The sequence below is a fragment of the Priapulus caudatus genome, unplaced genomic scaffold (genome assembly GCF_000485595.1).
Source record: "Priapulus caudatus unplaced genomic scaffold, Priapulus_caudatus-5.0.1 Scaffold254, whole genome shotgun sequence".
In the NCBI taxonomy this organism is placed as follows: Eukaryota; Metazoa; Priapulida; class Priapulimorpha; order Priapulimorphida; family Priapulidae; genus Priapulus; species Priapulus caudatus.
Genome location: NW_014577315.1, coordinates 251,762 through 271,823, shown reverse-complemented (window position 1 = coordinate 271,823; position 20,062 = coordinate 251,762). Strand labels below are relative to the sequence as shown.

Below are 20,062 nucleotides of genomic sequence, written 5' to 3'. Positions count from 1 at the left end.
ATTGCATTGTTTATTTTGCATTGTTTGCTTGATTGTTACTAAAGCAGCTCGCAGCTCGCAAATACGGCATTTCTGGAGCCGCGAATCAGCGTGTGAACGCTCGGCCGCGTATTTGTCTCAGATAAGATTCAGTATTTCGCAAATACCGTATTTCATAAATACGAGGTCTCGTGTGAACGAGGCTAAAATCTAACAATCACCCAAGTTACGGAAACTCACGGTTTGTACGGAATTTGCTAACCACTAAATTTGGGATAAAACCCGGAAATTCTACGACAGTTTAAAAAAAAGATTAGCAGAGTGTTTCCGACCACAGATATAAGTAAATATAAGTAAATCTTAAATGCAGGTATAACCATACATATGACCAGGAGTAGATAATAGAAGCCTATTAGCTACTCCTGATATGACGTTTATCACTGCGTGATGAAATAATATTATGATAGATAACAGAACAATAGTCGGGTTACCAAACCGACAAACACCATGTCGTCAGTGTGCATGGCGAAGAGTGGATTTGATCTAGTAACGAGTGTTCCCACCGTGTATACGTACCCTTTTAGTTGTCACATGCGCGCTATCCGTAGGCCTACATATCTTATTTGATACCCGTGAATGGTGGTTTGTGACCTACGGGACAGAGCAACCAAATAAATATTGAGAGTGTTGCACCTCAGGCGATTGTAGAGCTCCTCATGTTGTTCCTCCCAGTAACTCAAAGTCAAAGACCGGTCTCTGGTCCCGTAGCTCCAGCTACACTAAACTCTAACTATCGCTTCTGCCAAGTTATATCAAAGTTAAGTCGCTTGTGTATTAACTACAACGTATAGCGTACATAATAATCAATGTTTGCCGTTGAAAATTGCAATTTTCAATCATTTAAGCGTATTTGTGTTACATCTTTTAGACTAATAATTTACGGCGGAGTATTCTGGCATAGATGACTTCTATAACCCATGGAATTACCGTATGTCACCATGCTAGTGACATAAGTAGCCCCGTGTGCTGTCATCAACGACAACGCTGAGATATTGCCAGCGATTCTAGACAGCGTCGCGCACGCTAGCCGTAAATGAAGGGAGAGAACGCTAGCTTATTTTCGGGACGCGAAATTGGATCATTTTTAATTACATCGGACAAATGAATTTGTCATGATTCGGAAATAGACGTCACCTGGGACGCGGGAATACTGAAATGGCTATTTATTAACAGGGAACTGGAAAAAGGGCGCATTTTTTTTATCGAGAAACTGAAAATGGACTCCGTCGTTCTTCCCTCAATAAACCCGCAACCCGCTAAGTGTTCGCAACGCATGAGCACACAGCGCCCTCTGTCGGGCAGGCCGATCGCACCGCCACGCATACACACGCGCTTCAACCACTGATCTCTACGTTATAACACTAATAACAGTGTATAACAGTTAGTATATAGATACCAGTGGCTTCAACGTGTGTTTTGTTTGTACCGTGTATATTCACAACGATTGATGAAATCTTGGCTAGAAAGATCCTAATAAATTAGAATTAACCAAGTTAAACATGATGAAGTTTTAGATTCAAATAGTTTATAGTGGTAACAGTCACTTCATCGGCAATTGTTCACGTTGACAAGTGACAGAGTGAGACCAACTGTATTTAGCTTACAGATATACTTTCTCTACATAGTCATTCACGAATTTACCTCATGCGAGCAAGTTACAAAAATGAAAATGTTATGATTTTCGAAATGGCAAAGACGCGACGCAATATACGATATTAATATTAGCTAGTCCTTAAAAATCACCAAAGGTAAATGGCTCTATCCTTAGTAACAGAAATACGCGCATACGCAATGAGTTACGCCTGACCGCCTGCCCTGGAGCGACTACCAAAAAACACCACCTTTCCCCGCATGTAACAGGTAGCATACACGAGAGTCCCTTTTTGGTACGTGTTAGGTGACAACATGGTACAAGATCTGACCAACTCATTGAATACATGTGACGAAAAACACATTTTTCGGTTTCACATCGGAGTGTCACACATTCTCGTCCTCGTACTCAACTATGTTTTTACCGTACAAATTCTCTGTCATAGGTTCCTGCGTGCTATATGTTTTAGGTTCCTGCTTGCACTAGGACGCCCTCTGTGCGGACTGTGGAAGATTTTGAAGGGACTATCCTATCGTGTTGATAAGAAATGTCCTAAAGTGTTTTTCTTTATAGCATGGCGAGTCATAAAATTGTGAGCATTGTGTGCCAGTTTTGCGTTTGGGAACTGCAATGTTTTCTACGACGATATTATATTAAAAGATATTCTGTTTTCACAAATCGCTCTACCTATACTAGATATCGTGAATTGATAGCGGAAACGCTTCCGGCTCCAGATCTCTCATTCCTATTTTATGATGTAATGTAGTGTTTTACATCGTAGTTTTTTGCCATAACGAGTTTCTTAATCTATTATATATAATAGTATTATATTATAAGTATAACCAGTTTAGTTTTTTACTTACAGTTTCATTTAGTTTAAACTTGTGAAATTGACGCTGTATATTATATTGGCTAATTTTAATGTTATGTAGAAGAGGCGCAGATATACGAGGAGTCAATGACTCTCCCACGAACACCGACCATAAATCGACAAGTCGTTTCTTCTGCGGCCAACCACTGCATGTGGTTAGAGCGTTCGTAAATACCGATGAATAGCGTCAGTGAAACGAGCATTTCGTACGGCCGGTGCAGCTGTGAGATGCCGCACGTTCATGCTACAAATGCTAAAAAACGCATGTCCACTACTGGAAGCTATTTCTTTGCCCGCTATATTCTAGCAATTCTTCAACATCAATGTGATAGACCATGCGAGAATAACGCGTGTAGGTGGTTTCAATCCACACACTATATATACGCTCAGACTAACTCTATACAGTCTGGCCAAATCGGGTGAAGTGAATCTAGTGTGTAGGCAGCAGCAGCGGCGCCTCCGCACAGCGGCGTGAGTTTTTTCCGCTGAGGGCCTCGAAAGAACCCGCCAGCCAGCCAGCTGCAATCCGTTTACGAACAAGGAGTAGTTCCCCATCGTAGCAGTCATCTAGGGGGAATAGACCGACCTCCACCGCTGATTCGCCTCTACCGCCGAAACTCGCTCCTAACCGATTGTTTTCGATCCGGTTTTCAATACAGGTGTTGTCACTCGCGGCCGTAATTTTTTGGTCGAGAACTAGAGTGATTTTTTCACGCGGTGACGTTGCGCACGGTACGTGTTCTGGTAATTGCACGATTTGGATAGCGACCACTGATGCGCACATATACACATAATACACACACACGCACGCACGCACGCACGCACGCACGCACGCACGCACGCACGCACGCGCACACACACACACACACACACACACACATATATATATTATATATATGCTATTATCGTATACGAAAATATATAAAAACCCGACGAACGGCTTGTTTGTTTCTCTTCATTAAAACATTTCCTGTTAAGTCTGTCAAAAGACAAGCAAGGTCTTTCGCTCCCCAGCACCCAAACAGGTTTTCATTATAGATACTATCTGATAAAATGTGCTTGCCTGTAATGTGCTAACCACGGGTGCCTGTAATTTAATAGTTCAACTATATATAGGACGAGAAATACGGTGACGCATAATCCAGCTCTGTATAGCTCTCCGTAACAGGCCTGCCACAGAGGGAACCGATACACGGGTAGAGAAAGGAAGGGAGAGAAAGTGAACAACAGTGAGAGAGAAAGGAGGGAGGGTGGGGAAGGGAGGGATAGAGAGATAGATGGGAGGAACGAGACAGACAGCCAGAAAGAGTGAAAGAAAGAGGGGGAGAGAGAGGCAAAGAGAGAGAGAGAGAGAGAGAGAGAGATGAGAGAGGGAGAGGGAGAGGGAGAGGGAGAAGGGCAGGGAAGTGGAAGGGGAAGGACAGGATGAGGGAGACGGCGAGGGAGAGGGAGAGGGAGAGGGAGTGGGAGAGGGAGTGGGAACGAGAGATTAAATTGGGAACCGCGACCCAGACGGCATTGTTTTGACTGCTACTTGCGTCACGGTTCCGACACGAAGCTATACGGAGTATGGAGCGTATTTAGGATGGCATCGCATGAAATGTCGAAACACGATCCGTTCCACACATGTACGCTATAATCGCACAACATCTCGCCGTCTTTTTCACGCTGGTAATCCCTCTCGGTCGGAGCAAGCGCACAACGGTATACCACGTAGGCTGGCAGACGGGTCCGTAGATGCCCCTAACGTGGTTTCTACATACCAGTAGCAAATAGATCGTTGCAAGAATGCAAGCACCAAATCAAACGTTCAGATAGTCACGTTCACTAAAACCACGTACTATTATTATGCGTGCAACAGTGCGTTCAGCCGCAGCGACTGCTGCGTGATGTTAGTGTGTGGGTTACACCGTAGAGATGGGTGAAACGTATCCATTCAACCACGTTGTCGGCAGAATTGACAGTAGATCGATCCTGCTCTCCTCTTGCCAAGTTTCCTTCGCTACCCCTGTTATCTCTAGATCGTTCCCGCCGATTAATTAAATATCCGCACCCTTATTCCTGACAAATATAACCGGTCTAAATATAAGTGTCCAAAATACAACTTAATCTTATTTATAGACCGATCTCGCACTTAAAACCGAAGATTTAGAAAAAAGTTAGTCAAATTTAGTATCCACACCCTCTTTCCTGAACGGATGATTTCCAGGGGGTAACCGTCCAGTTAGTTTGATGGAATACTGGCTCCCTGAGGATATATTTCAGTTAATTAGTTTCAATTACGAAACACAGTATTCCCCAGGTCTCACACTGATGGACCAGCCCCAGGGTGACAATTGTTTTTAGTATATCTCGCCAGTTTGATACAAGTAATCACTTTATGCTCCTACGTCATCGACTGATGCTGGTCCCAACTTATTTTACACTGAACGTAGCTATTACTACCGCTACGGTACAATTCCGATAGGGAATTTGCGATTCTCAAAGTACAATACCTTAATTGGCTATTCACGCCACATAAAACGGCGAACATCCACGAAACGGATTCACGAATAGCAGGTATTGCTATGTACTCGCGACTGCTACACAGAAAGAGACCATGGCGCCACATTATCGCCTGATGTAAAATCCGATGCGTTATCGACTTTTTATGACGAGGCGCAGAAAGAAACGCGCGTACGTGCAAAGACGCATGTGCGTAACCCGCAGAGACGAGGCCGTGCAATAATTATTACACACAGACCAGTTTTAGATTTCGAGGTCCTTGGCGTAGATGCTCAGGGCCAGCAGCTGCAGATTATCGAATTCTTCACCACAAGTTGGTCTTAATTTTGTAGCACTGCGGTCTGTGAGTGGTAGAGGAGTTTTACCCTGGGATACTCGCATCTCATTCCCGCCTGACGTGAACACAGATACGGCGCACAGTAGCACGCCAAAATAACAATCTAAGGTCAAATTAAAAACGTTATATGCGCTATTATCGACATTAATTTAATAACGAGAGAAAAGGGTTAAATAGTGGATACAAACAAAAGTAAAGTAGGGAAGATTGATTCATAACAAAAGGGGTGACAACAGTGTGTCTTCAGGTACCCGTGACCCGTTACAGTGGGCCGGACTTTATCGGGACAGGTCGGGAGCCATGAAAATTTCCGATTAAGCGGTAAACACATAGCCACAGACTAACAAATACGTGAATAATAATTCGTTAGTCTGTGACACAGGACCTGCATAAGGGGTTTCCCCCCAAAGAGACGTCGTTTAAGCGATGCGCCTGTTTATCCGAGGCCCGTAAAGAGAGGGCGATTTTATCTGACAAGTGCCTAAAGTGCAGCCCGCTTGACTTGAACAAGACCAAAAGGCATTCTGCATGTCCCTGGAAGTGGACCACGTACACAGGGCTCATAAGTACGTTTACACTAAAAGTCTCACACGGATTAACGATGGTTGAACCGGTTAAGCACGGCCAATACATAAGTAAACGTAAATGTATATATTCTTTAAATCCCCTGTTTCTACGGCTTTCCTACAAAACAAAAAAACAAACAAAGGCTCAGAGGCGCTGGTATGAACCAGAAACGCAATTTTTACGAGTGCAATATATAAGCTACACGTCTCTGGAAATCTCTACTGTCTACTATAGGTCGTAATCACGATAGAAATAATTAAGCCATCAATACGGTGTTTTATCCGCCTGTGCTGTGCAATCATAACACTAGTGAATAATATATATATATATATATATATATATATATATATATATATATATATATGATACAACCAGGGGCGTAAATCCCGGGGGGATGAGGGGATGAAAGAAAAAAAAAAGAATAGCCAAAAAGTATGGTTGCAAACATACAAAAACACGTGAAATTGTGAGAAATTGCAATTCTTACCTGTGTTTTAATACATGTATTATTACTATAGTAACCTAACTATGTACGCTCTCTGAAAAGTCATAAAAAGTGTTTTTAATCCTAATTGTAGGGTTGAGTCTAGGGTCGAGATAGTGTCATCAGACATGAGAATATGGCCCACAGTATGCCTCAGATTGCAGGAAAATGGCTTAAATATTTCAAAATTTTCTGGGGGGGGGGCATGCCCCCAGACCCCCCTAGCACTGGCATGCCTGCGGCAGCCAAGGTTCATTTCGCCCCCGGCTATCGCCGATCATCCCCCCCCCACTCCTCGGTACGGATTTACGCCCCTCTGCATGTTGCATTCAACAGACACGCGCTTTGCAAATTACGAAACTAAAATTTTTTAAGAATTCGCAGACACGTGCACGTCTGATGGTGAAGGTCACTATCGTTATTCAGGACGAACGGAATGAAGATTAGCTGCATCCTGCCCTACCAGGGGCCGCATGGCGCGTGAACAAAATATACTAGTGCATTGACGAACAAACGAGCAGATGTGCACCACGCTAACTCTACCCGACGCGTGTAGTCCCTTCGCTCCCGCTACAGGACGGGCGCTTCACCCCTGTAGCGGGTGCGCGCAGCGGCTACATCGGTGAATCCACAGGCACTTGGAACGTCTATAATAAAAAATAAAGGTAAATAAACACGAAATGTATTTACGACCAGTCTTAATGTTTCTCTACTCTAATTCGCCTATTATTGCCGATAATTACCTGTAAATGCCGGTTAAATGCTCATCTGCAACACACAAGTACACCGCACGCACGCCCTGTTCACAAACAACATGAATATAAGGGAGTTGCCGCCATTTACAGGTGATTATCGGCAATAATAGGCGAAATAGAGTAGAGAAACATTAAGACTTTGGTAGTAACTACATTTCGTGTTTATTTACCATTATTTTTGTTTATTGAGACGTTCCAAGTGCCTGTGGGTGAATCGAAGATAAAACGCACTCTGGCTGAATCAGTGACAGTTAAAACTTGCCTACATAAACGTACGAACGCGCGCGCACACACACGCACTTGTATTAGTCGTATTAGTGATGTTCTCTAATATAATCTTATAACTACCTGCAGAATGTTGTAACAAAAACGATTACATATGATTCAACAGAATAGGTTTTATTTACTGTACGTAATACATGTATATATGCTCGATCACATATCGTATATGACTATAACAATTACAAATTTACTAATGCCATCAGTCTAACTGACATACGAACTCACATGATATAGAAATCTCAACTTGCTGTTGCACAACACCTCAGAATATATTGTTATTATAGCAACTGTATATTAACTATGCATTTTTGCTCAGCATCGTTCTACGTACATGTAACGGTGCATATCACATTTTAATGTGCACACACCATTGAGCCTCTTAACCGGATTAAAAGTTCAGTCACACTGCTCTTGAACGTCACTGGTATTTACTAAAGGAAACGACACGTTTTCCTATAAAAGCACAGCACCACGCACAATGAAGACACCCACACGAGTATGCCGATTTTTTTATATATAATGCATAAATCAAGTACACAACTTTCTACAACATTGACTCACGACTCGTGGAAATCCCCCAGGCACGTTTTCAACACGTGACATCACTGTGGACAGACACGTGATACATATATTCCGCTACTACTACTAGTGTACACAGACGCGGGGGCATTCCGTGCCTATAGAGACTTCGCAGTAATAAACCAATAAAGGTACATATAAGCGCTAGAGTTTAGACCAGTGGTCACTTGCTTAAGTGTTTTAGCTGAGTTCGCATGTGCTCTGTCACAACGCACATTTGATAGGATATAGATGCAACTGAACGGATAGTTCTCAATCAGTCAGTAATAGACATTGCTAATTACAGCATTTTAATGTTTGCTGGGACAATGATAACTTTACAGTCATAACATAAACCACAGCAAACATACATCTTTTAATGATGAAAAATTATCCATGTAACCTGGGTATTATAATTGCAAAATAGAAAGCAGGCATAATTGTGCTTAAAAATTATGTCAACACGACTACACTACTATTACAGAATGTAAACTAGTCTCATGTGTACTATAATAATTCAATATTTTTTCTATAGCTTAAGCTTTGTCTTATACCACATGTCTGGTCTGTTACTAGATATTACATGAATAATCTTTGCAGTAAAGAGCCATAAAGCTTACAGATGCTTAGCTTTGTTATAAAATTAATAGTTTCAAATTCTGCATTCATCAGCAAACTGCACAGTGACACTTTGCAGTACTGCCTAAGGTCAATGGCTCTCTATCAAGAATTATCCAGGACCAACAGTTGCTAACAACAAACCGGATGTTGAAGAGCCACTATCAGTGATCTGTAGATACCTCCGGCGGAGGCTTAGATTTGGTGAAGTCCTTCATGAGATGGTAGCCGACGGCAAGCGTCATGGCACCTACCACGATGCTCTGAGCCTTCACTCGCAGGTGCATCAGATACACGGACGCAGGCATGTTGCCTCTGTTCTTAAACTCCCGTATGCCATAAGTGGCCATACCGAAAAATCCCAACATACCTACAAGAATGTTCAGCAATTTTTCAAACTGCTCCGGGATGCCTGTACTTTGCACAGAACTGTGATGGTGGGTTGAACCTTAGTCTAATTTGCCGATTTGTACGAATTTTATGAGTATTATCTAATACACCTGGAGACCATCTCACATCTGCACACAGTAACAACAACCATAAATGATATCATACTACTACTAGTAAGTAGTTTCAAACAGTTAGACCAACATATGTCACATATATATGCATATATGTAATAGTATATATATGCCTGCAGTACATACCACAGCATCTACTTAGCCTCAATGATAATTATCTACAGTTAAGACTCATATTTGTTATATATTAACCACTATTGAAGTAATATTTAAGTTCTAGAATATTATCGATAAACTAGTAAATGCTGAGAAACAAGCAACCAACTACGTAACAAATCTATAGCCACGTCGCACATTGCATTCATGTATCACACAAATAGCACATTATCTAACTGCCACGGCATCTATATTATATATATATATATATATATATCACGTGGATTATATAGCCCACCTTGGAACAGCAAGCTGCGTAGCGAAGCAATAATGTACCTACCTAGTGGCACGATTGGATCGCTTTTGAATTTACGAAAAGCTTTCTCAAGCGAGGACTCCTCCTGTATTACTGGACTCCAGTCAGATACTGCCGCTGCTGCTGCCATTTTCTCTTGATCACCAGCGTTATTATTTTCGGCCATGATGCTTCTGCAAGACAGACAAACCATGTATTTATCATAATATATTTACAATGGTAGTATAAAAATCTATTTTAACGCAGAGAGAATGTGATTATAAATGCATACATGTAATAAAGTAGTGATAAAAAGGGGAAATTATTTATTTTCATGGGCAGATAGATACAACGTTTCAGAAAGAGGGGGTAGAGAGTGGGAGATATAAGCTGCGTTCACACGAGGAGAAAAGTTGCGTTCACACGCTAAAATATACGCGGCTTGCTTAGCCACGGCTTGCTTAGCCGCGAATGCTACGGCTTGCTAAGCGCGGAATCATATTCCGCGCCAACTAAGCCGCGTATATTCGGTACCACGCTGGCCGCGTATTGATTGTCGTGTGAACCTAGACTGCTACCCGTTCGCTGCACGACGTTAGGGTAGCGTGTGGAACTGTCGACCGGGTACCAGTCTATATTATACCGCGCTAGCTAAGCCTCGAATCTCGTGTATCTCGTGTGAACGCATTTTAACCGGACTTAGCACCAACTAAGTACGGTACCAGCTAAGCCGTGTATACGTGTGAACGCAGCTATAGAGCGCGAGGGAAAGGGAGAGAGATAGATAGATAGACAGAGACCGTGAGTGGGAGGGAGAGGGAGAGACAGGGGGAAAGAGATAGGGAAAGGGAGCGAGAGAGAGGAAGGGGAAGAGGGAGAGGGAGAGGGAGAGATAGAGACACAGACAGAGACAGAGGTAATTCTTCTTTTTTTGTGTGAGGCATAATACTTATTTTAAGTCTGTCCTCATGTTTGCCACACATGCTTTGTGTTTCAGTCTTAACTATAAAAAATTGAAAAAAAAATAAAAAAAATAAAATAAGGAACCCAAAATGTAAAAAAAAACTTTTGGGTCGCGGCTATTTTCGTGGGTCGGTCGGAGGACAGCAAACATATAATTTGTCAAGGATGGCCTCAGTTGTGATTAAAGTTAACTGTAGTACAGCAGTAGTTACAATCTGTCCAGGGCCTAGGGTTGTGTTTTGTGGATTTTAATAGACCACAATTACTATACACACTGTCACACAGGTTTGTTGCAGATGAGCATTTCAGGGCGTCAAGTGACAAGTGACGCTCAAAAAATAGGAAAATAGGAATTTCAGATGTGAAAAAATAGGAGGGACCTCCCCCAAGAAAAAATTAAAAATTGGTGCATTCTGAGAGCATCTGAGCAGTAATTTTGATGTCTAGAATGCAAGACGGAATTCCAAATTTTTAAGCAGAAAATTATCTTTTATGTGTTTTCCCTTTTTTGGGGAAAAAAATAGGTGGTCCAGACCCCCTGGACCCCCCCTCTGGATACACATACCACACCCAACTGAGAAACAACTTTACTGAAATAAAATCTGTGATAGTAAAGAGTATATTACGTTAATTAAAAGTAAGGGTCTGGGGGTCTTCCACCACGAAATTTTTGAAAATTGGGTCACCTGAAATGTAAATTCCTGCATTCTGAGAATGATACATACAATTCTGGATTCAGAAAAATGAAAAGCCCTCAAAAATAGGAATTTGTCCAGAAAATAGGAATTGTCCAGAAAATAGGAAAAAATAGGAACTTGACGCCCTGGCATTTGGACGGCATTTACAGAAAATTGTCAGCAATAATAGGTGAAAGAGAGTATAGAAACATTAAAACTTTGGTAGTAAATAGATTTCATATTTATTTATTTAGCATTATATTTTATTGAAACGCTCCAAGTGCCGCTCATAGGGTCCATGTCCCCCAGAGTACTGCCGGAACAAACCCTGGGTACGGTCCGGTATACCGGAACGTACCCTGGTAACTATCTGATATGGTCAGGGTTAGGGTTAGGGTTAGGATTAGGGTTAGGGTTAGGGTTAGGGTTAGGGAGTAGGCGTAGGCGACTCCCTAGACTCGTTAGTGGAGTAGGCGAGGTACGGTCCAGCCTATTAGATAGTACCAGGGTATGTTCCGGCAGTACCCTGGGAGACATAGACCCTCTCAGCCCAAGTGCCTTAGACCGAATAATTCTGTCCCAGATAACCTTTTTTTATATTTTGGTGAAGGTTATTGGCATAAGTATAACGCATCCAAGATATAAAACGTTATCTGGGACAGAATTATTCGGTCTACAACTACAACTTAAATGTGCCTGTGCACTGTCAGTGACTGTGTCAGTGACTATGCAGACTGCCTGAGACACTCGCAGCTAGGGCCTGCATACCTCCCAAAGTTATACTCGGTCAAGTTTTTAACACATTTTAACTCTAAAACTATTACGTTAAAAATTCTTAAAATATTTACATAAACAGGCAAGACGGTTGTCATTTTGAATACGAAGTTTTATTTCCTATCGTAGTTTATTTCAAAAGTTATATCAGCCAAAAGTTGCTACCACGCCCGCTAGATCGCCTGCGCCATATTGTCTATATTTGACCAGCCAATGTTGCAATCGAGGTAGTAACAAAGTTGAGTAATCGAGGTTGTAGTCAAGGTAGCAACTTTCGGCTGATATAACTTTTGAAATAAACTACGTCTTGCCTGTTTATGTAAATATTTTAAGAATTTTTAACGTAACAGTTTTAGAGTTAGAATGTGTTAAAAACCCGCCCGAGTATAACTGGGAGGTATGCAGGCCCTAGCTGTGTCATACCCAAACTTGGAATTTGCACAATCTTGAGATCACGCAGTGATAGTGCTGCCCAAACTGCGGACTTCCTAGTTAGGCTGCCCAATCTCAAGATTGCGCACACTGAAAAGTTGAAAACAGTCGCTTATTCAACTACACTTTTAAAATGGCGATTGTGGCATATGCGAGTATAACTGAGGCAAACTAGGAAGGAATTTCTCTAATAGTAATCAAATTATCTAATATAATTATTTAATATTTTAACAAACACACATTTGCCAAACACATTGAAGAAAACCGAAGAAATTAACATTTTGTAGCCTATGAATTCCAAGTTTGTGCAAGCCCTGCTCACCTTGCCCAAACTAGAAATTTTCCTATTATTGAGCAAATTATCTCAACTTACATTTACAACTATCCATAGGCATATAATTTGTTAACCAATTTGAATATGCAAACACAATCAGATAAAATAAGATATGGGAACTCATTGTAATGATATAACATTTCGTAGCCTATAAACATGATTCCAAGTTTGTGCAAACCCTGCTCACCTTGCCCAAACCAGAGAGACATGATACAAGATTGCGTGGCACGGCTTTGCTGTTGTTCCAAGTTTGGGTACAACAGGCTGAACAGGCTGAACAGCTGCGAGTGCCCGAGACGGCGTAATGCCTAATCATTTATAAATCATTAAATGCTTAGTTTTTTTACTGTAAATACTAACAGATAATTAGACTTATATTGATTATATCGTAATGCCAAATGGCTCCATGCGATATGCTCACCGGTAAATCCTGATTTCAGTCGACTGGGAGGTAACGGAGAACCACTAACTGGATAAAAATCCGCTCTTTTGACCCGAGAAATGGCGAGATTGACACGATGAGATAACCTTCATCCCGTGTCGAAATCTCCGGTTCCGGTTTACCTGAGCTATTTTATTTAAATGTTTAAATACAATATGGGCTTTTTCTAAAATACATTTTTTATTGTTAAAATAACATTTTATTATTTACTAAAATGATTGCAAGAATTATTCTCAGGCAAACACGGGGGTTTCATTAGCTTTGATGTTCGAAAGTTTGTAAAGTTGACTACAAGGTGGCGCTATTCGTTAACAACAACAGTGACCGACGGCTCAACTCAACTTCAATAATACAGTTAAATATCTGTCGGTTAATTAATTGCTCTACCACAACATTACTAAAATGGTATTGACAAATTGCCCGAGTATGGTATTGAATTTTTAGCTACTATTATAATTAATCTAATATTGTAAGAGTATAAAGCACTGACTGCAGTCTTTAATACTTGTAATTCACTAATTGTATTTGTAATCAGTACCGTACTCAGTAGGCCTAATCAGGCTAATGACTGTTTTGTCAGAGTCTCAGTGTTGAGTGTTACTGTTAAGCCTCTCTCGGTTAGACAGGCACATGACTTGCAACGGCTCGTAACATCGTAAATATTAGTCTTCAAATCCAAGGGACTATATTGAAGACGGAAAGAGACAAAGCTGATCAAATAGACAGATTTACTGACAGCTTCAAGTTTAGTTTCTTCCCCAGGACAATTCCAGTTTGGAACTCTACCAGCACCAGTTGCTGAGGCTCCCTCCTTAGTATCCTTAACGGGGAGCTGTCACGTCATTCATTCTGAAGTCCTTTGGTCCCTATTTGCCCAGTAAGAAGGCCTTGAGCTAGGCCGGCGGGGAAACATTTTCCTGGTACCGCCACGAAAGCCGGATTGGTCTTGGATAGATGTAAAAAAAAAGCAAATGGGTCAACTCCTTCACTTTATTCTTTATCCTTTTACCTTACTTTATTATTCTTTGTCATGTAATTCTTATTTTAAATTTTCTTTTTCTTGCGCTCACCGGAAACCGTTGAGTAATTGTCAAGAGTGACAGATCGACGTAACCATATAGATGTAGATTAATACTGTGGATTGCAGTAGAAAATGCCAAGAGTCAAGTTTGCAACTAACTAAAGAAGAAGGGAGATAATTCCAATACAAAATTATAGAGCAACAAAAGCTATATCATTTTGTTGTTTGTGCACAGCGGCGTGTGTGCAGTGTACTTATGTTTTGCATAGGAGCATTTGAACGGCATTTACGGGAAAGTATTGGCAATAGTAGCTAGGAGAACGAGAGGTGAGATAGTAAATACACTTCTTGTTTATTTACCATCATTTTATTATTGAAACGTTCCAAGTGCTTGTGCTCAGGTAAGTAGTTCATGTCCGCTACTCAAACTTGCAGATGACGGATAGAAGACCTGCATGGTGTACTAGCAATACCAGTAGTGCCATATCCTAGCCATTGTAAACAACATATATATGCGGGGGTAGAAATTAACTTTTGAACACGGGAGTCCAACATACTCCATACCCTCAAAAAGAGGGCGTCGATCTGCAGCAAAATGAGGGAGTCCGCAGTCTGAGGTTCAAAATTAAAGGTATTAACAATATCACCTGTGCTTATTTTTAAGATTCATGCGATTGCACGTCTGCCAAATTTATTTGGACATTAGCTAAAAAATACGGTAATTCCGCGAGGCCGTGCTCTGGAACGAACTAGTTAGTATGGCAGAATTTTCAGGGAGTCACACGCACTCCTGCATATGTCAAATCAGGTAGTCCGACAGTAAATCGGGGAGTATTTGACTCTGGACTCCCGTTAATTTCGCACTCTGTATATGTGTATTAATAGTTCTAAAACTTTTTAGAGTCACAGGCACCTTGGTTACATAAATTCATTGCTAATGCCTCCAATACCCTACCCTACATGCACCAACCCCATTTCTCATAGTACTGTCTTGGTAATCCCAGATCTCCCAGGGAGTGGTATTGCCACTGATATTTAACAATTATTATGGTGTCATCAGAATTCTCCAATAAAGCAATGACAAATTGATTTCAGGTTGCTCTCAGCTTCCAAGTATTGCCTCATATTTATTATTATATCATAAATATATGTTGTCCAAAGGAAATTCAACAGCAGCCCATAGATGATAGAGCATTTTAGGCCTATATATGCTGTGAATTTTGATGGCAATGTATTTGAAAATCGGAGAAGTGTGTTTGGATGTGAAAAGTACATGACTGCAACAGCAAAATGAGGGAAACCAGTAGCAAGGGAGTGGCAATTGTTTTGCACTGAACCAGTCCCGAAGCCCAAGAAGTATTTGACAGTTTCTCATGGGGCAATGAGGATAGATTTTGATGCAATGTTGGCAACAATTTGATTATTACTGTGAGACAAGAAACAACCCCTGTCTTTGAGCAGTAAAAATTTCTGGGAGCACAAGCAATACAAAAGAAATCAGGCCATGCAGTATCTGACAGATCTACAAAATAGTGAAATGTTGCATAAATTTTGACATTCGTGTTACTTGATGATCAGGAATAACATTGTGTTTGGTGTATGATGATACAATCGAAGAGGGATGGCTGTGTTGAAAGGATCTAACACTTGATAAGGCAGCAGAGGTACGCAGAGTTGCAACATGCACTTTACATTTCTATACTTTCAACTTAACTCGGAGTCAATGACCAGCTCAGTGCAATTATAATCGTGCACAACATACTCAAAAGCAAAGGAAAACAGGCCAAACACACAAGCAGTACTATGAGTCAGCTGTTTGGCCTGAACAGAAATTAGGTCACCATGTGTGTGCACAAACCGAAGAAGTGCCCAGCATATGGCACTTGAGATGTAAATGAAATCTTATAGCAGGAACAATTTTTGCAGATATATGCAAGAGTTATGGAGCGTGTGGTACAATAAGTACGTATAAGGCCAAGCACCACAATGTCTACATAGTCAGGGTTGTCTCTGGAAATTTCAGAATGCGTGTCATTTTGGTACAGATGGGGAGAGCCTGGAAGAGGGTTGAGGTAGTTTGAGTTACTCATGCATGTCATAAAAAGCCCCAATACACAGGTACACTCAATCAGTTCGGAAACGTACACATCAAGCTGGAAACACGCGGGATTGCTGTCTTTGGATTGTCAAAAGTAAACTGCTGAAAGTTTAGCGACGTTAATTAGGCAATTAGGCAAATAAAGATCTAAGGGATGTCGCTAATTAGGTTCAGGTTTGAAGGCATATCGAACCCGACATGCATTTAAACTCTGCGGAGAACCCTGTATATTTAATGGTAATGATAATTAATGGTGCAAATATTTCAGTGAAAAAAATACACGGGGGCTCGGGGCGATTTAGCCCCCGAAATGCCAAAAAGAGCCCCCGTAAATTTGCATATAGAGTTCAAGGCAAACCAAAATTTAGAGTGCTATTTTCATGCACGCGAGCTTGAAAAGTAGCCCCCAAAAAATAAATTATATTTTTTTTCCTGAAATATTTATAGGTACACTGTTTGTAGAACACTATATCACAGCAAACTATGGCCAAGTAGTACACAAACCTCTGAGTAGAGATTATAGTCCGGTGTGGTTTAAGGCAGTATGAAATATAGGTGTGTGCTGTGGTCCCAGACATGATTTAACACCATAATTCTAGGTTACAAACTCTGGGAGTTGCTAAACTTTTGGGTATTGTGTGAATAGACTAGGGTCATCACAACTGATAACGAAGAAAAGTGCAGAAAAGTATACAAGGATGTCCTCACTGACAATATTATAATAGGTTATTATTAATTTGACCATGGTAAAACTTTGCAGGATGGCTCGGGATTGGGTAACAATTAATTTAACTGTGGATAAATTACGTGTAACAAGGCTTCTGATTTGATGAATATATGGATTAATTGGGTTGATTTTACTAAAATTATTACCGAAATCAAAGTTTAGTGCTGTTTAGTGCTGTTTTAGTGCAAGTTCGGTAAGACCAGCGTGTATATGTGGTACTACTGGCATTGTAGGAAAATGACAACACTACAATGCTAAAAAAAAACATACGACTTTAGTAAATCTTTACACCATCATAAAATTAATTTAAATAAATATTAAGGTACAGCATTTTTATGCGTCATAATTTAAACTTAATTGAATTCAATGTTCCTGCGTTCCAACAGTTCAACAGTACCAACGTTCTCATTTATATACTCAGGATTGCTATTTACTGGTTTAAGAAATAGTGAGTGTATTCACCAATATCAATATCAGAAGGTGCAGAGTAGAGGTTTCCTCAAATGTTCATGTTTTCGTTAATAGGTTTTTATTATTTAGTGAAACTTATTTAATGTTATTATATGAACGTTATTATTTAGTGAAACTAGACTTTATTACGTAAAGGCGGTTTCCTTTAGCTGTAGGCATGTTAATATCGTTACATATATGTGTAATCATGATATACATAATTAATGTTTTACAGATTCCGAGATGTTGGCTACTATACGTTTGAAGTGGAGACACTACTGATACCTTACACTAGTAAGATGTCAAATTTAAATACGGACCAGGATCTCATTCTCAATTTAGCCAGACTGTTAAGGGAATATGGTAATATATGTAAATTATTGTTGATTGATTGTTCTTAGATTAGATAAATTATTGCATAGAGTTTAAGCTGCCACAATAATATAAAAGTCTGGTATTTGTATTTTATATCCGTATGTAGTCCATGCGCATGTTTATCTAATACATATTTGTGAATGTGTGTCTGTTTGTCTGTTCTTGATGCAATTCAATACGGATTGGGGGATAGGGTGGATGGGTGGGTGGATTGATGGATGGATGGATGGATGGATCGATGGATAAATAGCTAGATAGATATATTTTTTAGTATTTTTTTTTCAACCCAGTGGTCACCAACTGAGCGCTTTATTTCCCGGGCAACGCCAAGTGTCCTGATAGTGTCAAATATACGTGGCTTACTATAAGGTCTTTTACTTTTTGAACCACTGTGCAATTACCTCATTCCATACAAAAATTTTAATTATTAAGCATATCTGGAGGTGAATCTGTGTGTAAAAAGCTATAGCTGCAGAACGGGAGAATTTTATCGTCTACAAACCTGGGTGATAAAGTTACATGTTTGCTTTCATAGGTGAAAAGGTTCTTAGTGGTTCAGCAAAACTCTCCTTCACGACATCTGCACTGGGTTATCTGAATCATGTATTCACGAGAGTGAGCCACGAGGACTATGATCAATCATTCGAGGTGCTGGCAGGAAGACGAGCCTTTGATGCTCTCTATCACGATGTGCAATTTCTCTTTGATGTCGTTCAGAAGACTATTTCACTGAAGGTCGGTAATGTTGTTAATGCTTCGAAATTTTTTAATAAAACCCATGGATGCTAACACGAGGAAGCTTTTGTTGCATATGGGGTGAAACATGTCTGCTATGGGGCCGACAGTTTTTTTAAACCGTATATATTTTTTGAAGCTTAAATTTGCATTTAAACACAGTTGTGTATTGTTATATTCATGATAATAATTTCAAGATATAATATAAAAAAAAACTATTCAATAATTTTGTCAGCTTTCTAAAGTAAGCTGAAGCAAGTTGCTATGTTACCACTTCATTCATGTTGTATGGCCATTGTTTGGTGCTTAATTTATCTATAAGTGTATATGTCATTATTATGCATATTCCACCTGTCCATTTCCAGCTGATGCACACCTGTGCCACGCTGCAAGGTCCTGTGAAGGTTGAGAAGTTCCGATCACTGAGAGCATTGGAGATGAAGAAAGTGCCACCACATCTAGTGATTGGTCTGCAGGGGCTGCGACCACGCCTACACTCACTCACCTGCTCGCGCTGTGTGGATAATCTTGAGGTATATAATCAGTGGCCAGATGTATACATATATATACATAAAATATCTGTAAAAAAATCGCCCTAGGGATTAATGTATTCCCTCATTTTTATGACAACAGATCACACATATTTAATTACTAGAGCACAGTGCACTGGACAGTCTGCAGCCGGATATCCGCGCGAAGCGCGCCAACGTTGCCTGGCGGCATTCTAACACGATTTCGCTGCCCCCATTCCATCACCTTCAACGGGTTTACATATATAAGGCAAGCAGCAAGTTCACTGAGTTGAGCAGTTCTGGCGATTGGACGACCGATTTCACTACCCATGTAGCTCGAGATTTGCTTGAAATGCTCGTATAACTTTTTTGGCGACTCGGCGCGCTCGTTTTGCTGTAAAAAACGAATTTGCACTTTCTTCTTTGTTTGTTTCTGTTGATGAGTGTAGTACATATGGCGTGCGATAGACGGTGCAGCAACGAACGCCGAGATTATAGGCATAGTAGACTGGTACCCGTTCGCCACCTTTACTCCGGCATATCGCTACACTCACGTAGTGTAGCGTGTGGAACTGTCGACCGGGTACCAGTCTATATGCACATGGATTGATAGCATGGCGTCTTGCGTCTATGTTATAACCATGGAAAAGTTTCTTATTGTTCGTCGTTTGATTCGTTAAATAATGACGAGCCGCAACTGAAATTTTTTTCATTGGAAGGTCATCTAATTAAAAGGAAAGTCGAATTTTGTTATGGGCAGACTAACGACTATAAATAAGTATGTAACAAGCGTAGATGCAGCTTTACAAATTTGTTTACATACCGGGCGGTGGTCGGTAGCCGTGTTATGTCGAATCTTAACCCGACCAGGCTGTGTGACTAACGTCAATACACCCTAGTATTCTAACCCTAGCAATACCATTTCTTGGAGCTAGTCGAATCTATGATCTTGCAGTGCAGCCTTGATCTTGCAGTGCAGCCTTGATCTTGCAGTGCAGACTTG

At 40.7% G+C, this 20,062-nt stretch overlaps 2 protein-coding genes across 2 annotated transcripts in view; one reads left to right on the top strand and one right to left on the bottom strand.

Annotated features, from left to right (window-relative positions):
• Positions 1 to 7,527: 7,527 nt before the first annotated feature.
• Positions 7,528 to 13,244, bottom strand: LOC106808115 (HIG1 domain family member 1A, mitochondrial-like). The gene is made up of 3 exons (XM_014810690.1): positions 13,121 to 13,244; positions 9,565 to 9,713; positions 7,528 to 8,977 (listed from the first exon to the last, which is right to left on the bottom strand). The coding sequence occupies exons 2-3, from the start codon at positions 9,704 to 9,706 to the stop codon at positions 8,772 to 8,774; spliced, it is 348 nt and encodes a 115-aa protein (XP_014666176.1). The 5' UTR covers positions 9,707 to 9,713; positions 13,121 to 13,244; the 3' UTR covers positions 7,528 to 8,771.
• A 230-nt stretch (positions 13,245 to 13,474) lies between these two features.
• The window catches only part of LOC106808124 (serine/threonine-protein kinase 11-interacting protein-like), a gene marked incomplete in the record, with an annotated part of 21,240 nt that continues 14,652 nt past the window's right edge, over positions 13,475 to 20,062 (top strand). The window contains 4 exon segments of the mRNA XM_014810704.1: positions 13,475 to 13,495; positions 17,673 to 17,800; positions 18,348 to 18,547; positions 18,913 to 19,080. Of these exon segments, the coding sequence (XP_014666190.1) occupies positions 17,737 to 17,800; positions 18,348 to 18,547; positions 18,913 to 19,080 (432 nt within the window).